Consider the following 15,994-nt stretch of genomic DNA (forward strand, 5'->3'; position numbering starts at 1 on the left):
TATGGTGAGGAAGTAGCAGAAAGAGGATAACCTTTTTTTTTTTTAGACAATGCCTCAATTTATATCATTTTAATTCATTAAATGAGCGGCAGCTTGGTGTCAAACTCAAACAGAAACAGGCACCACTAGAAAACCACATGTTGACATTGTCTGTGTTCTATTGTATTTTTCTTTGTTTTGTTAAATATTTCCCAATGACATTTTAATCTGGTTCAGGCCTCCTGTTTGACACCTCTGGTATAATGGCCTTTAGAGTCTGGAAGACTCAGGTTCAAATCTTGACTTTGACACTTGCATACTAGCTGTTTCACCTTGGGCATGTCACTTTTTCAGTCCCTCAGGCAACTCTTTTAGGCTGAGGAATTGCAGATTAAAGGTGTTTTCTATCAAGAGTTCCCCATATTGATGGAGTCCTAGGTCCCAACAAAAAAAAACCCATAAAACTTATGTTTTGTCAAAATTATTCATGAGCTGGGTTCTTCTAATGTATAATAAGAATGTTCTGGTTTCCTACTTTGCTACTCCGCCATTAACAGTAGGGTGTGTACTTGGATTTGTTCTTCCAGTCATGATGATGTGTTTGCATTGGTCCATCAGCTCCTATTTGTGAAGCATTGTGAGGGTGCAGTATGGATCCAAGGAACTGGACACATGTTAAATATGTTTGGAAGTTGCATTAGCTGGAGCCTAAGATTGGAGATCTGGAGCTCCGGAGGCCATCTGGTCTAATGCCCTCATTTTACAGATGAGCAAACTGAGAGACTCAGAGAGGTGAAGCCACTTGCCCTAGGTCACCCAGGCAGTACATGACAGAGCCAGGATTCAAATTTAGGTTCTTTCATTCCAAGTTCATTACTCTTTCTACTGGTGCTGCAGCACCTCCAACATCCATGTGACTAGAGTATCAATTATAACATTATTGCATCCATGTATTGAATGTGCCCATTGGAGCTGTGATGACTGAATGTAAATTCCAGGCGTGTCTGACTTTATTCTAGAGAATAGTTTATACATTGAGGGCCTAAATATTTTAGTATTTCAAAGAATATCAGAAGGATCTGAATAGAGAGGATACTTTTTGCAAACACCTAGGTAAAGACTATCATTTTGCTCTTAGCAAGACATGAATGATTTGAGGCAAAGAACCAGAGAGCATTTGAAAGAAATGCATAAAAACCCCCTCAAACCCCTTTCACAATAAGCAATTTTATATGGTAGTTTTTGTGTAATTAATTTTCAGCTTAGATAAAGATTTTTTTCTTTTAAGATGGTTCTTATTGTAAGGATGTGGCCAAATTTGTTCATTGTGGATAAGAGTTATTTCCTCTGGTCTTAACAATATTTTTCTAGTGACATTTAATCATTGTATTTTAAAATATCATCGCAAGAGAAACGTGTTTCTCTCCTTGGCCAACTTCTTTATAAATCACATTTTCGGTATGCTAGAATTTCTTTAACATCAACTGCTTAAAATCAGTTCAATAGCAATTCATATAAAGTGCCCTCACTTGCCTACTATTCATAACTCTGACAATTTGTAGCATGAAGATGGTTTATCTTTACCTTCTACCTCTAGATTTTTATGCTTCCCACTCCCATGATAATGTCGCACTATTTTCTTTGTTCACACAAAATTTCACAAAATCATTTCTGTGATGGTATTTTTAAATACAAGAGCAAACATTCATTCTCATTACTTTACAACATAAACTCATTCTTTTTATCTTTATAATAATCAATCCTGCCTGGGACATCTCCATGTACAAGTCCTGAATTTATACTTCGTAGAGCAGGGGATCAACATACTTTGACTTTCTCATTGTAATTTGGATTCTCTATCACCAGGGAGATGCTGCTACCTAAACTATGTCCTTGAGGTCTGAACAGCTTGGCTTCTCATGGATATCACATAGAGTATATTGTAATTTTCCACCCAATTATGCTTTTTCTATAAAGATAGAAAACCTAATTATTTTGTCACCATAGCCAAAGAGTCTATGGCTGCCCCCCATGACCAGATCCTAAATGTTGCCATTTTAATCTAGGAAATCCCAGGCTCATTTGCTGCTGTTAATTATTGGTCTTTAGCTGCCACCATATTTCCTTCTGGGATTGGGTATCCTAACTTCTACTCCATCTTACAGAAAGGAACATAACATTGCCCCCCTACCTCCCAGAAAACAACACATCCCCCCCCCACTTTGTTATATATTTTAAAGGAATTTGCTACAAAGCATGACAATCAATTGATTTTAAAAAAAGGAGGGAAAGTTGTATCAATCCCAGTATTCTGTGTATTCACTTTTCAATCAATCAATTCCAGGATTCACTCCCTAAAGACTGGGCTAGAGTTAGAGATCTAGACTCCCAAGTCAGGCTACTAGGTGTGTTCTCAATTTCAAGCCAGTTTACTCTGTATTTCCTTTTGTCTGTTCTGATTTATATATGTTATCTTCCCCATTAGAATGTAAGCTCCTTGAGGGCAAGGGCCATTTCTGTCTTTTCATTGTATCCCCAGCACATAGCATTTGACCTGATACCTAGCAGGTAGTAAATGCTAGGTGATTGGTCAAGCTGTAGGAATCTCAGTTTTTCTGTAATTTTCTTTCCCAATGAAATAAGCTCCCAACATGATGTCTTGCTATTAGACTGATTTCATCTTTTGGTTTGTGTGGTCGGTCCTCTCCTCAGGTTCCTGATTCTGGCTTTCAGTGTACCTTGCCCATTGGTAGGACCAGGGGTGTGCTAGTAAATGTTTAATAATCAGCTCTCCAGAATAAAAAGTAATGACACATTTCAAACTTTAATCTGCATTATTAACATTTTTTCATCACTTTTTTAAATCTAGACAATCAGCAAAACAATAAAGCAAGCCTTAATTTGTAACTTTTTTTAATTTCTAAGGTATGAATGCTCTGAAAATTTAACAATTAGCTTTCAGGAAACAATCTGAACCAACTCCCAACACACCACTAGGCAGGGCTAGGATGGTAGGTGCGCCCTCAGCTCAAGTAACTACTGACAGTTTTCTTTAGTCTTTCCTGTTCTTGCTTTAATTCTCCTTCCACCCTCCAACCTAACTATTGGGCCATGTTCCTCTCTAAGAATTGAGAGTTTAGAGACCCCCAGTTTGCAATAATAAAGGCAGGAATTGGAATATATAGTATACAATACAAATCTCTCTCCTTCCCCTGCCCACAAGGAAAACAGAACAGGAAAACATAATATTACTGATGCAGTTAATTCCTATAGTAATGATGATAATAATAATAGTAATGCATGTTAGCCTACATGAGGAGCTTTATGGCTTCTAAGCTCTTTACATTTTGCTATTTGACCCTTAAAGCGAACCCATGAGGTAGGTGGTGGGAGTATTAATATGCCCAGTAGCCCTGATCTGGTCTTGCAGAGCACTAGTGCCTGCCATTGGCATCCTCTGGGAGCCCCAAAAGACCAGGCAGAAGTGGGGACCAAATCCAACAAGAAGCAAAGCTTAGTGTATTTTTTCTTTCAAGACAAATAAGATAATGGAAGAACCAATGGAAGAACAATGAGATGCTAGAAGTATAGGAGGTGCCATCAGTAACGACGGAGGTAATCTGTCTCATGATGGCCAGTGGCCCCTTTGGACTGGGAACTGATGGAGTTCTTAGAATAGCTGTTCCCATCCCACCTATGTTTGCTTCTTTAAAAGATATCTCTTGAAATGAAAATTAGGCAGGATCTGAGTAAAATGAACATCACCCGTGGCTCTCTCTCGACTTGCCCAAGGCTCCTCTATGCTTGTGGTCAGCTTTACCCTGTGTAAAACCCCCCTCAGCCTTGCTTCTGCCTCAGGTTTTTACTTACTCTGATTTTCACTTTAGCAGGAGAGAATATTGTTCATCAGAAGAAATACTGTTCTTTGTGCTTGCCTCTCCAAGTTCCCTTCCCTGCCTCTGCCTCTGCCTCCCCCTCTCTTGTGGTCCATCAAACAGAAGGTACTCAAGGTGCTTTCTGGCACAGTAATCTGTCCTGCCTCTGAGCACTCTTGGTTCTTCTTTAGAGCCAATTTCATAGTGAGCTTTTCCCATTCCAAGGTATTTAGAAACTAGTGGACAGTGAGTTCTCCTTGTTGATAGCTACCAAATTTCTGATATCCAAAGTGTTTGCTTGCTCTGGATACTCACTGTCCTATTTTAAAGGGACTTCAATACTTCCTTTAACACATTTGATTTTGTTTTCAATAAACAGAAAGCTAATTTCTCTCCCTCTCGCCTCTTCCCCTCAGTTGAAAAAGAATAGTCATTCCTATGCTGGCCATGTCCAAAAGCTATATGTCTCAATCTGCATCCTGAGTCCGTTGCCTCTTCTCTGTAAGGAGATGAAGAGCATTGTGATCGTGAATACTTTGGATCATTATCATGCAATTAAAATACATAACAGACCATGATATGATTGATTACTGATGTCACAAAGTAATTTATTGACAATAGTTTTTTATTCTTTTTTTTGTTCTTGTATCTTCCTTATTAGTTTGTGCTGTGTTTTTATTTTTCATCTTTGTGTGCCCAGTGACAAACACAGTGCCTTCAACATGGTAAATAACAAATGTCAATGTAGTAAGCTTTGAGATAGGAGGACTCTTTAGGCAGGAAGAATGATTCACAGCCTGGCTTCATGGGTTTCTAAGAGATGTAGTTTCAAGGAGATGGTGTTAGAGATTGTTTCTTTTTAAATAGTCTTTTGTTCTTCCCCCAAATTATAGGTAAAACAATTTTTAACATTTTTTTTATTTTGAGTTTCAAATTCTATCCCTTCCTCTCTCCCTTCATCCCTCTCTGAGACAGTAAGCAATGTGATATAGGTTATACATGTGTAATCATGCAAAACATTTACATATTAGTCATTTGGTGGAAGAAAATTCTGAAAGAAAGAAAGAATGAATGAATGAAAGAAGGAAAGACAGAAAGAAAAAGAAAGAAAAGAAATAGTATGCTTTGGTCTGTATTCAGACACCATCAGTTCTTTCTCTGGCGGCGAATAGTGTTTTTCATCATGAGTCCTTTGGGATTGTCTTAGATCATTGTATTCTTGAGAATAGCTAAGTCACTCACAGTTGTTTTTGTTTTTAATTTATTTATTTTTAATTTTCAACATTCACTTCCATTAGTTTTTGAGTTTTAGATTTTCTCGGCCTCCCTCTCCTCTCCTCTCCCCAAGACAGTATGCAGTCTGATACATGCTCCAAGTATACATTCATATTAAACCTATTTTCATGTTAGTCATGTTGTAAAGAAGAATTAGAACCAATGGGAGGAGCCATGAGAAAGGAGAAACAAAACAAAACAAAAAAGAGAGACTACAAATAGTGTGCTTTGATCTGCATTCAGACTCCATAGTTCTTTCTCTGGATGTGGATAGCATTTTCCATCATGAGTCTTTTGGAGTTGTCTTAGATCCTTGCATTGCTGAGAAGAGCTAAGTCTATCAAAGTTAATCATTACACAATGTGGTTGTTCCTGTGTACAATGTTTTCCTGGTTCTGCTCACTTCACTCTGCATCAGTTCATTTAAATCTTTGCAGGTTTTCCTGAAATCATCCTTCTTGTTATTTCTTATAGAACAATAATATTCCATTACGTTCATATATCATAACTTGTTCAGCCATTCCCCAATTGATGGGCATCCCCTCAGTTTCCAATTCTTTGCCACCACAAAAAGAGCTGCTATAAATGTTTTTGTTCAAATGGATCATTTTTAGAGAGTCTTTCAAGAGAAGTGTTTGGAGAAAAGGTTGAGATTTTGGAAGTGAGACATGGTGGTGGCAGAGATGTTAGGCATGGAGAAAATGAATCCAGGCTCCATGGAGGCAACTGGTGCCTTCATCCCCTGGGCTAGAGGAACAGGCATGTGGAGAGAGGCTGATTTTCCCCAGGTGAGAATTTGGGCAGCTAGTGAAGTACCACTTATGCCCTCCTTTTCCAATTTGAATTTCAGGTTATCAAATGAGATGTTTGTAAAGAACTTATGAGCACAGTACCTGGCACACAGTGGACATTTAATAAATGCTTGTTTTCTTTCTCTCTCCCTCCCATCCAAGAGGATGGTTTGTTTTTTCTTTGTCCTAGGATAAAATGAATTGGAGTTTGCTTTCTGGGCTAGGGCTGAGAGGTTGGATCATACGTTTTCATCCAGTCTTCCTCTACCTAGACAAAGAAAGATCTCTGAAGGTGTGGAGTCCAGGGCAGTGACTAGTGAGTAGGAGTTGTCTGGTTGGAGAAGAAAAGGTGTGGCTTGACCTTCCTGATCACACCGAAGGCAGAATCCAGAGGAGGGAGTATTTCAGCTTCTACCTTCAGATTTCTATCTGGACTCATATAAAAGGCTAGGTCAAATTGGATTGTGTTGAATCTTACATATTTCTATGTAAATCCATTGAAAAATTACAATATTATAGTAGCAATATTGACCAAATCTCTTTAAGAAGGTTTTCTTATGGCCTAGACACGCTCTCTTTCAGGGTTATTTCAAAACTGTTTTGGACAAATCAAGGACTTGAGTATTCTGGACTGTCGTACTCAAAGCAGTTTTTTTAAAAAATAGGATGATTGTCATCAGTGTGGGGAAATGTAAATGGGAAAATTCCCTTCACCAATACAGATAAATACTTCTTCTGTAACTTATAGTCCGAGAAAATTGCCTGGGAGCACCAACATGTCAGATAATTGTCTATGACCACTTAGCAGCATATGCCAAAAGCAGAGCTTGAACCTTGGTTTTCCTGATTCCACAGCCAGTTCCTTACCCATTAAGCCCAGCTGCATCTCAGATGAGCATTAGAACATTCAGTTGTCCATGCAGGTAGCTATCTACTTGCAAGAGGGATGGAGGATGTCATAAGATTGGTAAATAATGATAAACAGCACATGTGTGTGTGATCTCATTTGATTTTCATAACAACCTTGTTAGGTAGGTGATAGTATTTATTATTACTATTTCTTGTTCTACAGCTGAAGAAATGAGGACTGAGAGTTCAGTGATTTTCCCAAGGTCCCATACCTGAAGAGTGCCAGAGGCAGGATTTGAACTCAGGTCTTTGTGACTCCAAGTCCAGTGCTCCATGCACCATGCCCCCAACTGTTTTAGTAAAGAATGCTGATTTCTCTGCAGTGAAAAAGCAGAGTTGAGGGTTCTAAATGATTGGAATTCCCTGCCCTGTCAGGGCTGCCTCAGATTGACATAGTGTTCATGCTTGTTTTTTCTCTCATTCCATAGAGAGATTAGCTTCTGTTTGCCCATTTCACTTCTGTCTCTGCAAATCTATGTTGAAATAGATTGGACCAGTGTGGAATTGGGATTTTCCATCAGGCAAAGAAAGTACATGGAGGTGGTTCACAGTCATGCTCCAATGGGCTCGTGACTATGGGTGATAAACGCATCTGGAATCACACCTTACCTCATACCTCCGTTTAAAATCTTTGCCTTCGTTCTTCTAGGTCACTGGCATGCATTCTGTATGAGCTGTGCTGCATGAATCATGCATTCACCGGTCACAATTTCTTGTCCATTGTTTTAAAAATCGTTGAAGGTGACACACCTTCTCTTCCTGCTAGATACCCAGAGGAGCTGAATGCCATCATGCAAAGGTAGATGAAATACAGGTTTTCTTCACCCATATGACTTTGGCTTTTCATTTATATTTTCTGTCTTTGAAAATAATGTTGTTTTTCTTTTTAAACATTACAGCATGTTGAACAAGAGTCCTTCATTGAGACCGTCAGCGACAGAAATTTTAAAAATCCCTTACATTGATGAACAACTGCAGGTATTTATATGAAAAAGATACAGAAGAGCCCTTATTAGCATTTAAATAAGAATCATGTGCCTTGAAGATATGCTTTTGGGATCAAGATGCATTAGGATTCATTGGGAATAGGAAAAATGAGATTGAAATGTCAGGAAGAGACTTCTCAGACATGACAGCTTCTTCGTAGGAAAAGATCCCTGGCGTATCTCGAAATGGAGGGAGTCAAGGTGGAAGTTTGCACACTAGCCAAAAGGCCATCGTGCATGTCATAGATTTTAGTGTTATCACCAAAACACTCAGTGCATATGTGTCTAGAAAGACAAGATTATACTGAAATCTGCATTTTCCTAGACCATCCTTGAGGGTAGGGACTGTTTCTTTTTTGTCTTTGAATCCCTAGCTCCTAGATAGTACCTTGCATATAGTTCACTCAAGGTGCCAAATAAATGTTTATTGATTTGAATTAATCTTGCTCTCTTGTTATAGATCTTAGTGATTCTTCAATAATTAGAGAAATTTATTTTAGAATGTAAGCTCCTTTAGGGCAGGAACTATTTTTGCCTTTTTTTGTACCCCAAGTATAGTGTCTGGCTCAGAATAAGTGCTTAATAAATGCTTATTGGTTGATTTATGCTGTTTCTGTGTAAATGGCACACTGTAAATGGTGAGCTGGCTTTTTGTAGATGGTGAGAAGGAAGCTAATTATTCACTCTTTAGGAATACTTTGGTCCTTATTCTTTTAGGTTAGAGTCTATCTCTTTATTTGACCTAAGTGAATCTCAGAGAGACCATTTGTCTTCCAAAAACTTTTACTGCACTCTCATCTCATCAACGAGATGATGTCCACGTGCTTTGATGGATGAAATGCAGTTTTTAAGGAGCAGAGGGAAGGGCAGTGAAGTTATCAGCTAGTGTCCTATTGGACTATATTGTCTGAGACGCACCCCTTCATTAGAGAAGGAGGAAAAAGTGAACAGTCACCTCATTCGCAGGCTTTTGCTTTGATTAATTATGTGTTGTTAGTGTGTGGATGATTTGAGGGTTGGAGATGAAGTAGATGAAAATGTCATATGACAATTTTGTGCCTCCAGAAGGATCATTAACTTTATCAGGATTACTGTACTTTTGCAGTGCATGATGTGTAAATATTCTAGCATGACTCTGGAAGACAAGAACTTGAACTGCCAGACAGAATCGGCTCATCTCATTAATGCCATGTGAGTAAATTGGTTTTTTGTTAAAAAAAAAGCTACACTTCGGCTGGAAGATCATTAAGCACATTTATCTTTATAGGTCTATTAATGCTGAATTTGTTGTAGAAGTGTTCCTGGAGTCCACGAATGCAGAGAAGCAGGGGTGGCTTGGTGACGTTGTATCCCAAAGTCCTTTTCCACGGTGGAAGCAAATAGAAGTCATAAAAGCTTAAACCAATACATAGCCCACTCATCTGCAGGATATCACTGTGATTATCTTGCAAATATATTGAGAAATTAATACCCAAAGCATTTAGTGATATTTACGCTGATGTGCCTTCCATACAGGAAACACAAATGACTTTCATTTATTGTTTGCTTAACTTAAAACTGGCAAAATGTTATTCATAACTCTCTTTTGAAAAAAAATCCCTGTGAGAATCAATGGAAAAACTTTTTAAAGTGTTTCTCTAAGATACTGAAATAAGAACTAGAGAATAGGTGCTTTTAAAAGTCTTTAATTAGAACTTGTTTTGGATTTCCACCTTATGTCATCCCAGCTTTCTGCTTTATTGAGAGAAGAGCTGGTCCTGTGACTTCATAAGTCTAATCTCTTTTCCATGTGATGGCCCTTCAGATGCTTAAAGACATTTAAAGATGGCTCTCCCCTCCTCAAACTCTCTGCCCAAGTCTGTTCTTCTTCAGGCTAACCATCTCTAGTTCCTTCAAACTCTCCTTATGTGCAGTGGTCTAGAGGCCCATCACCATCTCTCTTGTCCTCCTCTGGATCAAAGAATCCTAGGATTCCAGAAGTGAAAGGGACCCACTCCTGAAGGATTTCCCTCTAACATAGCTGGCAATTAGTCAATCATGTTGTCTAGCTTATCAGTGTCTTTCCTAACACATTGCTCTCTCATAAAAATAATGTTGGATCCTTTGGAGCATGCAGTCTACTAAAACCTGCAAATCTTTTTTCATATTGACTACTGTTTATCTCTGTCTTCCCCATCTTAGACCTCTAATTCTGAGTTTTAAACTCAAAGTGTAAGACTTTACATTTATTCCAATTAGATTTGGTCCCAAATTGTAACCTGCCAAGATCTTTTTGGCTCCTGACTCTGACTTCCAACATGGGAGCTGTCCAATATGGCTTTGTGTCAATTTCAGATGTGATGCGCATGTTGTCTGTGGCTTTATCCAAGTTCTGTCTTGTTTAATTTACATCCTTGGAGAAGTGGTCATCATCATCACAAATATGCGACAGATATTGATAAAGCACTTAGCATCGTGCTTGGTACACAGTAGGTGCTTAATAAATCTTCCTTTCCCTTCCCTCCCCTATTGAAACTGGTATTCTACCCTACATGGATGAGAACAGTAAGAGAGATCAGAGATAATCCCATCTCCACATCATTCTCTGAATCCCTCTCTTTATTTATGTGAAAATTTAAAAACTTTCTTTCCCCCCAACCTTAACAGCTATAATATTTACTATGGAATCACAAAATATTAGAGTTGGAGGGATTTTTAGTAATCATTGAATTAAATTTTTGTACTTATGGGAACACCATGGCCTTGGTGCAGACTGCACAGTGAACATTTAGTACCAGCACTTGGTGTACTACTACTAGGTCTCCTGACCCTTGGTCAAGTACCTGTCCCAACATGGTGTGTTTGCCATCACTGATTCCATCTAAGTGGAGGAATAACACCAGTGCGTGAAGCTGCTGAGGGCAGTTCACAGTTGCCTTTAAAGAGACTTATTAGGGGACGGCTGCATAGGTTTCCACCCCTAAAGCCCATTTTCTGTGACCAGCCGTGGGTCCACCATGTCCCTCAGCACCGTATTTGTCCCCAGGAACACAGAATGACCAGTACAGTCGAAGCCTTTCCTAGAAACATGATAACCTTATTCACTCAGTAACAATTTCTTTAGCATGCATAACACTGCCCTGGTGGGAAATATTTAGACAGTATTATATTCAGGGAGAGTGTTTGATTTATGGCCATTTGACCACAAGGGTATTTTGTATTACTTGCATATAAAACATTCATGCTTTTAAAAAAATTCTGTGTGAGGAGGGGGATTTAAATCTGAGGCCAGATTTAAACTCAGGCTGGTGTTCTATCTACTGTGCCACCTAGCTGCCCCAAGGCTCTTTTAAGTAAGATAAGCAGGAAAGAGAAGAATTTTGAACTCAAGCTAGGTTTCTACAGACAGAAGCAGAGAAAAGAGACCTGTTTCTATTGCTTCATCAAAAATTGGGGTTTTTTTGGCCTAAATTATCAGAATAATTAATTCGATTTCAGTCCGTTGGAATCATTGCCTTTATGTGCAGACTGGAAAGTGTGGCTATCTCATCTTAACATATAAAACCTGGGGACCAGAATTCAATACGCGGCCTCCCAGTGACTCCCCTCAAAGTGACATTGGATTTAACTTTCCCCTCCTTACTTAGACTAGCTGTTGATTTGGATTCTGATCCTTTTACTCACCTGAGGGGATGTTTTTAGGACTTCTCCATATTTATAGAGGAGCAGAATAACTTAGAGAAATCAAATCCAGAAGTAGTTCCCAAATCTCATTTTATTCTCCCCTATCAAATCTTTTGGAGTGTGAAGACCCATGTGGGTTTTCTCTTCCCTCTATGACCCATGATATTATAACTCAAAAAAGTTATCTGTTGAGTGCTAGAGGAAAGCAACCCCACTTTCATTTCTAGGTTCTAGATTGGTTTCCAGATAATGGTGTAAGTGTGAATTTTAGGGCACCAAACAGAATTTTCCAAAAGTTCCTTACTTCAGCACACTATGCACATGAATGACTTCCTGTGTACCTTGAGCTGTCTTTTGTTTCTCCTTTAATTCCCTGACCTTTGTTCTCCCCATCTGCTAAGGTGGAACTCTTGCATTTGGCTCCAGAGATATTCCAGGGATGTGAGAATGTATTGGGGCACATCTGAGGCATGTCAGGAGAGAAGGACCTTTTAGATAGAGACTTAAGAGTTTCTATTCACGTGAAAGTAAGTCAGGCAGCCTTGGGTAGAATAGAACCCTACTTTCTTGGGTCCACCTTGGAGAAAACCATAAAGATCCCAAGGAGTATTTGAGTTGTAGGGCCTGGGATCAGTCTAGGGCTAATGAAACTATATATCAATAGATAAGGCCATCTTTCCGTGTGGACATATAATGCAAGATGCTCTGCTCCAAAATATCTTCCCCACAGGCCTACTAAAGCCTGAAGTTAGTTTGATAATTAGAGACTGTGAACTGAGACCTGGAAGGTACTTTCGATGTCATCTGCTCATGAGTTAACAGTATGGTAATGGGGGCTTTTAACCTTTATTTGTGTGTGGGGACCCCTTTGGCAGTCTGGTGAAGACTGTGGGTCCATTCTCAGACTATTGTATGTAAATGCATAAAATAAAATATATTGGGTTAAAAGGAAATTCATTATGTTGAAATATAGTTGTTAAAATATTTTTTTTTAAATCTCATGGAATCTGGAACTCAAAACTTTTTAAAAGATGTTAAAATTGTTTTTAACATGTAATTGGGGAAAAATAAAATACTATATTAAAAAGGAAAAAAATGTCCGTGGACCCCAGGTTAAGATCCCTTTGATTACAGGATCATAGAGCTAGGGGTGGTGGAGACCCTCATAGGCCATCAAATCCAACCCTGGATCACCAAATCTGCCTGGCACCAGCCCTGTCCTTGGGATTGCTCTAGAATCTCTGCCTGTATATTTAGAGCTGGAATGGACCAGAGAGATCTAGTTCAACTCCCCTTTTTTTCAAATAAGAAACCTGAGGTCTAGAGTGGTAGAGACAGGTAGACAGGTCTCTGACTCCAAATCCAGTTCTTCCGGATGTCCTTTTCCCACCCCCAAGTCTACGAGAAACTGATTCTCTGTCCACTAAAGCCTGGTTTTCCCTGAGCCGCCATGATCCCTGCCTTCCTTTGTCACGCCCCAACAGGGTGATGCTGATCAGTCCTATAATGGCGAAAAGGCAGGAGCTCTATAGTCAAGACACAGGTGCTGGGGGAAATGAAAATACCTAGAAAGTTTGGATGCAAAGCTTATGTAAACTACCTTTAAGAGAGTTGTAATGGGAATGAATGGTCTTACAGCCTTCTGGTTGGGGTGCATTCTTTCTCAAACTGCTCTTTGCATCCCCTCAACCCCCCTTTTTAGTCTTTTTTCCTATTATGTTCATTCTTTAATAATAGAGAAGTTCCCAACTTGGGGCAGCTAGGTGGCACAGTAGATAGAACACCAGCCTGAGTTTAAATCTGGCCTCAGATATTTACTAGCTGTGTAACCTTAGGCAAGTCTCTTAACCCTGGTTGCCTCAGTTTCCTCATCTGTAAAATGAGCTGGAGAAGGAAATGGCAAACCACTGTAGTGTCTTTTCCAAGAAAACCCCAAATGGGATCATGAAGAGTCAGACACAACTGAAAAACCACTGAACATACAGCACAAAGACCTTACCTTAAGTGGATTCATTCAGTCAGTCACATACGATCCAAGTTGATGTTCCTGTGAATCGCCCAGTACCCTGTGGATTGCTGCTTGAGTACTCAAAGGACGTAGAGTACTCATTGTAAGAGACACCAAGCTATTCTCACTTAACCTCTCCCCATACCGAGTGCATACTATATTTCAAAATGGGTATAAGAAACGTTCCTTAGAATCCCTTGATGTCTTTTGATAGAAAATAGCCCACAGGGTCAGCCAGGTGGTGCAGTGAGTAGAGCACCGGCCCTGAAGTCGGGAGGACCTAAGTTCAAATCTGGCCTCAGACACTTGACACACTTGCTAGCTGTGTGATCTTGGGCAAGTCACTTAACCCCAATTGCCCTGCCTTCCTCCCTGCAAAAAAAAAAAAAAAAAAGAAAAAGAAAAAAGAAAATAGCCCACAGTCTTTAAAAGTGTTTTCCTGTGTGTTCCACAGCTGACTGGGGCTCTAAGCTGTGAAATTATGAATTACAAAAACTAGTCATTAACAACAAAATTAGCAGGTATTTGGATAGTTTACATAATTTGCTTTTAAATAAAAGTCTAATTTGAAAATGATTGCCCATTAACTTCCATCCTGGTTGGCTCATTGCCCAAACTCTGTGATTTTTGTCTTGATGTCTCTGAGATGTTTCAGCTGTCTCATTAATAGAATGATGCTAATGTAAAACATTTGTTTATTCTTCCCAATCGCGTTTGGCATGGGAATGTGGGTGTATTGTGGGGGCCTTTTATTATTTATAGGCAGAGAAAGATCCATCTACAAACCCTGCGGGAGCTGTCTGAAGTACAGAAAATGACACCGCGAGAGAGGATGAGACTGAGGAAGCTCCATGCAGCTGATGAGAAAGAAAAGAAGCTTAAGTAAGATGCCTTTCAAGATCTTAACCCTCGCAGATAACTGTCCAGCATCTTGTGTGATTCGTCAAACTAGAAGAATCAGAATTAACATGATTTGTAGTCTAACAGCAGGTGTGCCACTCCCTATTAAATGAAGGATTGGCTAACAGGCCAGTACTAATAAAATAGAATCGGGGCCATAACTAGGGTAGTGCAGCCAGGACCTTTTCCCAAGTATCCACATTGGTCAGGTGGGGCCTGGAGGAGCTGCTTCCTCTTTGCAGTAGTTTTAGTGAGGAGTGACTCATAGTAGTTGTAAGACTTCTTTTCTTATGTCTTAGGGGCCCCCAGCTTATACCCCTTATGTGGATTGGGGGAAAGGCTGGCCCCGGGAATGTACAGGGCAGCGCAGTCATGGTCTGGTTGAGTTGGGAGAAGGGAGAAGTGATAGGCTCCTCTTTTCCTGGCAGACGTGTACCCCCACGAGATTAGGGGCAACTAGCAGGTCCTGAGAGGAGTGGGATCAAGGGCCGCAGAGGTCAGGGCAGGATGGAGGGTACAAGCTGTGCGCTCTCCTGGTGTTGTACTTAGAGTCAGGTTATCTTTTCTAGGATCTGCCTGCCTGGCCACTCCCCTACCTCCAAATAGATTGACTCAAAGTGCTAGGATTCCTAGTTATGTCTCTGAATAGAACAGTAATCCTAATCCTAATAGCGGACATTTCTGTAGCACTTAACAAATATTATCTCATCTGATCTCACAACAGCCCTGGGAGGAAGATGTTATTGTCATCATCCCCGTCTTAGAGATGAGTAAACTGAGGGAAAGGGACTTTCCCAGGGTCATAAAGCTAGTAAGTGTCTGAGGCTGGATTTGAATCCAGGTCATCCTGGCACTGTCCACCATGCCACTTAACTGCCCTAATGAATTGAGAAGTTGCATTTTAACTGACCCCTTTTGTAACCATCAACTAGCAAAAGATGGTGAAATTGTGGAGGGGTTGAATAGGATTACTTCCCATTCAGCTGCCACTTTCTGAAATTCCTTGAGGCTTTCCTATAACGTATAATTCTCTGGGGTGCGAGTATACCACAACTCATCTTCCTAGAGAAGAACTTACTTGTATAAAACGGTTGAAAGAAATTGGAAAGGAGAGAACTTTTTGAGTGTGCAATGAGACCTTTCATAAAGCCTGTATTCAGGCCATGCTGAGAGTTCACTCTGCTTCTTGGAGGCAGTAATTATAGGGAAACTTCCATTTCTGAACGGCCTTGGACCCTCCATTCTTCAGAAGCTGCCCAAGCTGTTTGTGGATTATCTCAGTCCTTACCTTCAGCCTTCCCTGGCAGCTTCATTGCCATTTATCACCTCTGGCAATGGGAGATGGCCAGCAAAGCAAAGAAAAGGAAGGGAACTCATTCCTGCACCTTTCATTCCTTGTCAGTCTCCCTGGTAAAGCGATTTAGGAAGGAGAAGCTGCCGCTGGTGGCTGAAAGGGAGTCTCAGAAGGATCTGTCAGTTTCATTGATTCTGGCCCCTTATACTGTCCAACCCTGGATTATTGAATGAAGAATGTTTCCTAATCCTACCAAAAAATACCTCTCCCCTAAAAAAAAAAAGGAAAAAAGAAAGAAAGAAAGGAAAGAAAAG

The 15,994-nt window shown here is 39.9% G+C and overlaps 1 protein-coding gene across 1 annotated transcript in view; it reads left to right on the forward strand.

The window, feature by feature from the left end:
- NEK11 (NIMA related kinase 11) overlaps positions 1-15,994 on the forward strand; it is a 268,164-nt gene that overhangs the window by 112,114 nt on the left and 140,056 nt on the right. Inside the window, exons 7-10 of the mRNA XM_036761946.1 lie at positions 7,479-7,628; positions 7,729-7,807; positions 8,921-9,006; positions 14,249-14,368. Coding sequence (XP_036617841.1) covers positions 7,479-7,628; positions 7,729-7,807; positions 8,921-9,006; positions 14,249-14,368 — 435 coding nt within the window. The remainder of the gene's footprint in view (positions 1-7,478; positions 7,629-7,728; positions 7,808-8,920; positions 9,007-14,248; positions 14,369-15,994) is intronic.

The sequence above is a fragment of the Trichosurus vulpecula genome, chromosome 5 (genome assembly GCF_011100635.1).
Source record: "Trichosurus vulpecula isolate mTriVul1 chromosome 5, mTriVul1.pri, whole genome shotgun sequence".
NCBI classification, from domain to species: domain Eukaryota; kingdom Metazoa; phylum Chordata; class Mammalia; order Diprotodontia; family Phalangeridae; genus Trichosurus; species Trichosurus vulpecula.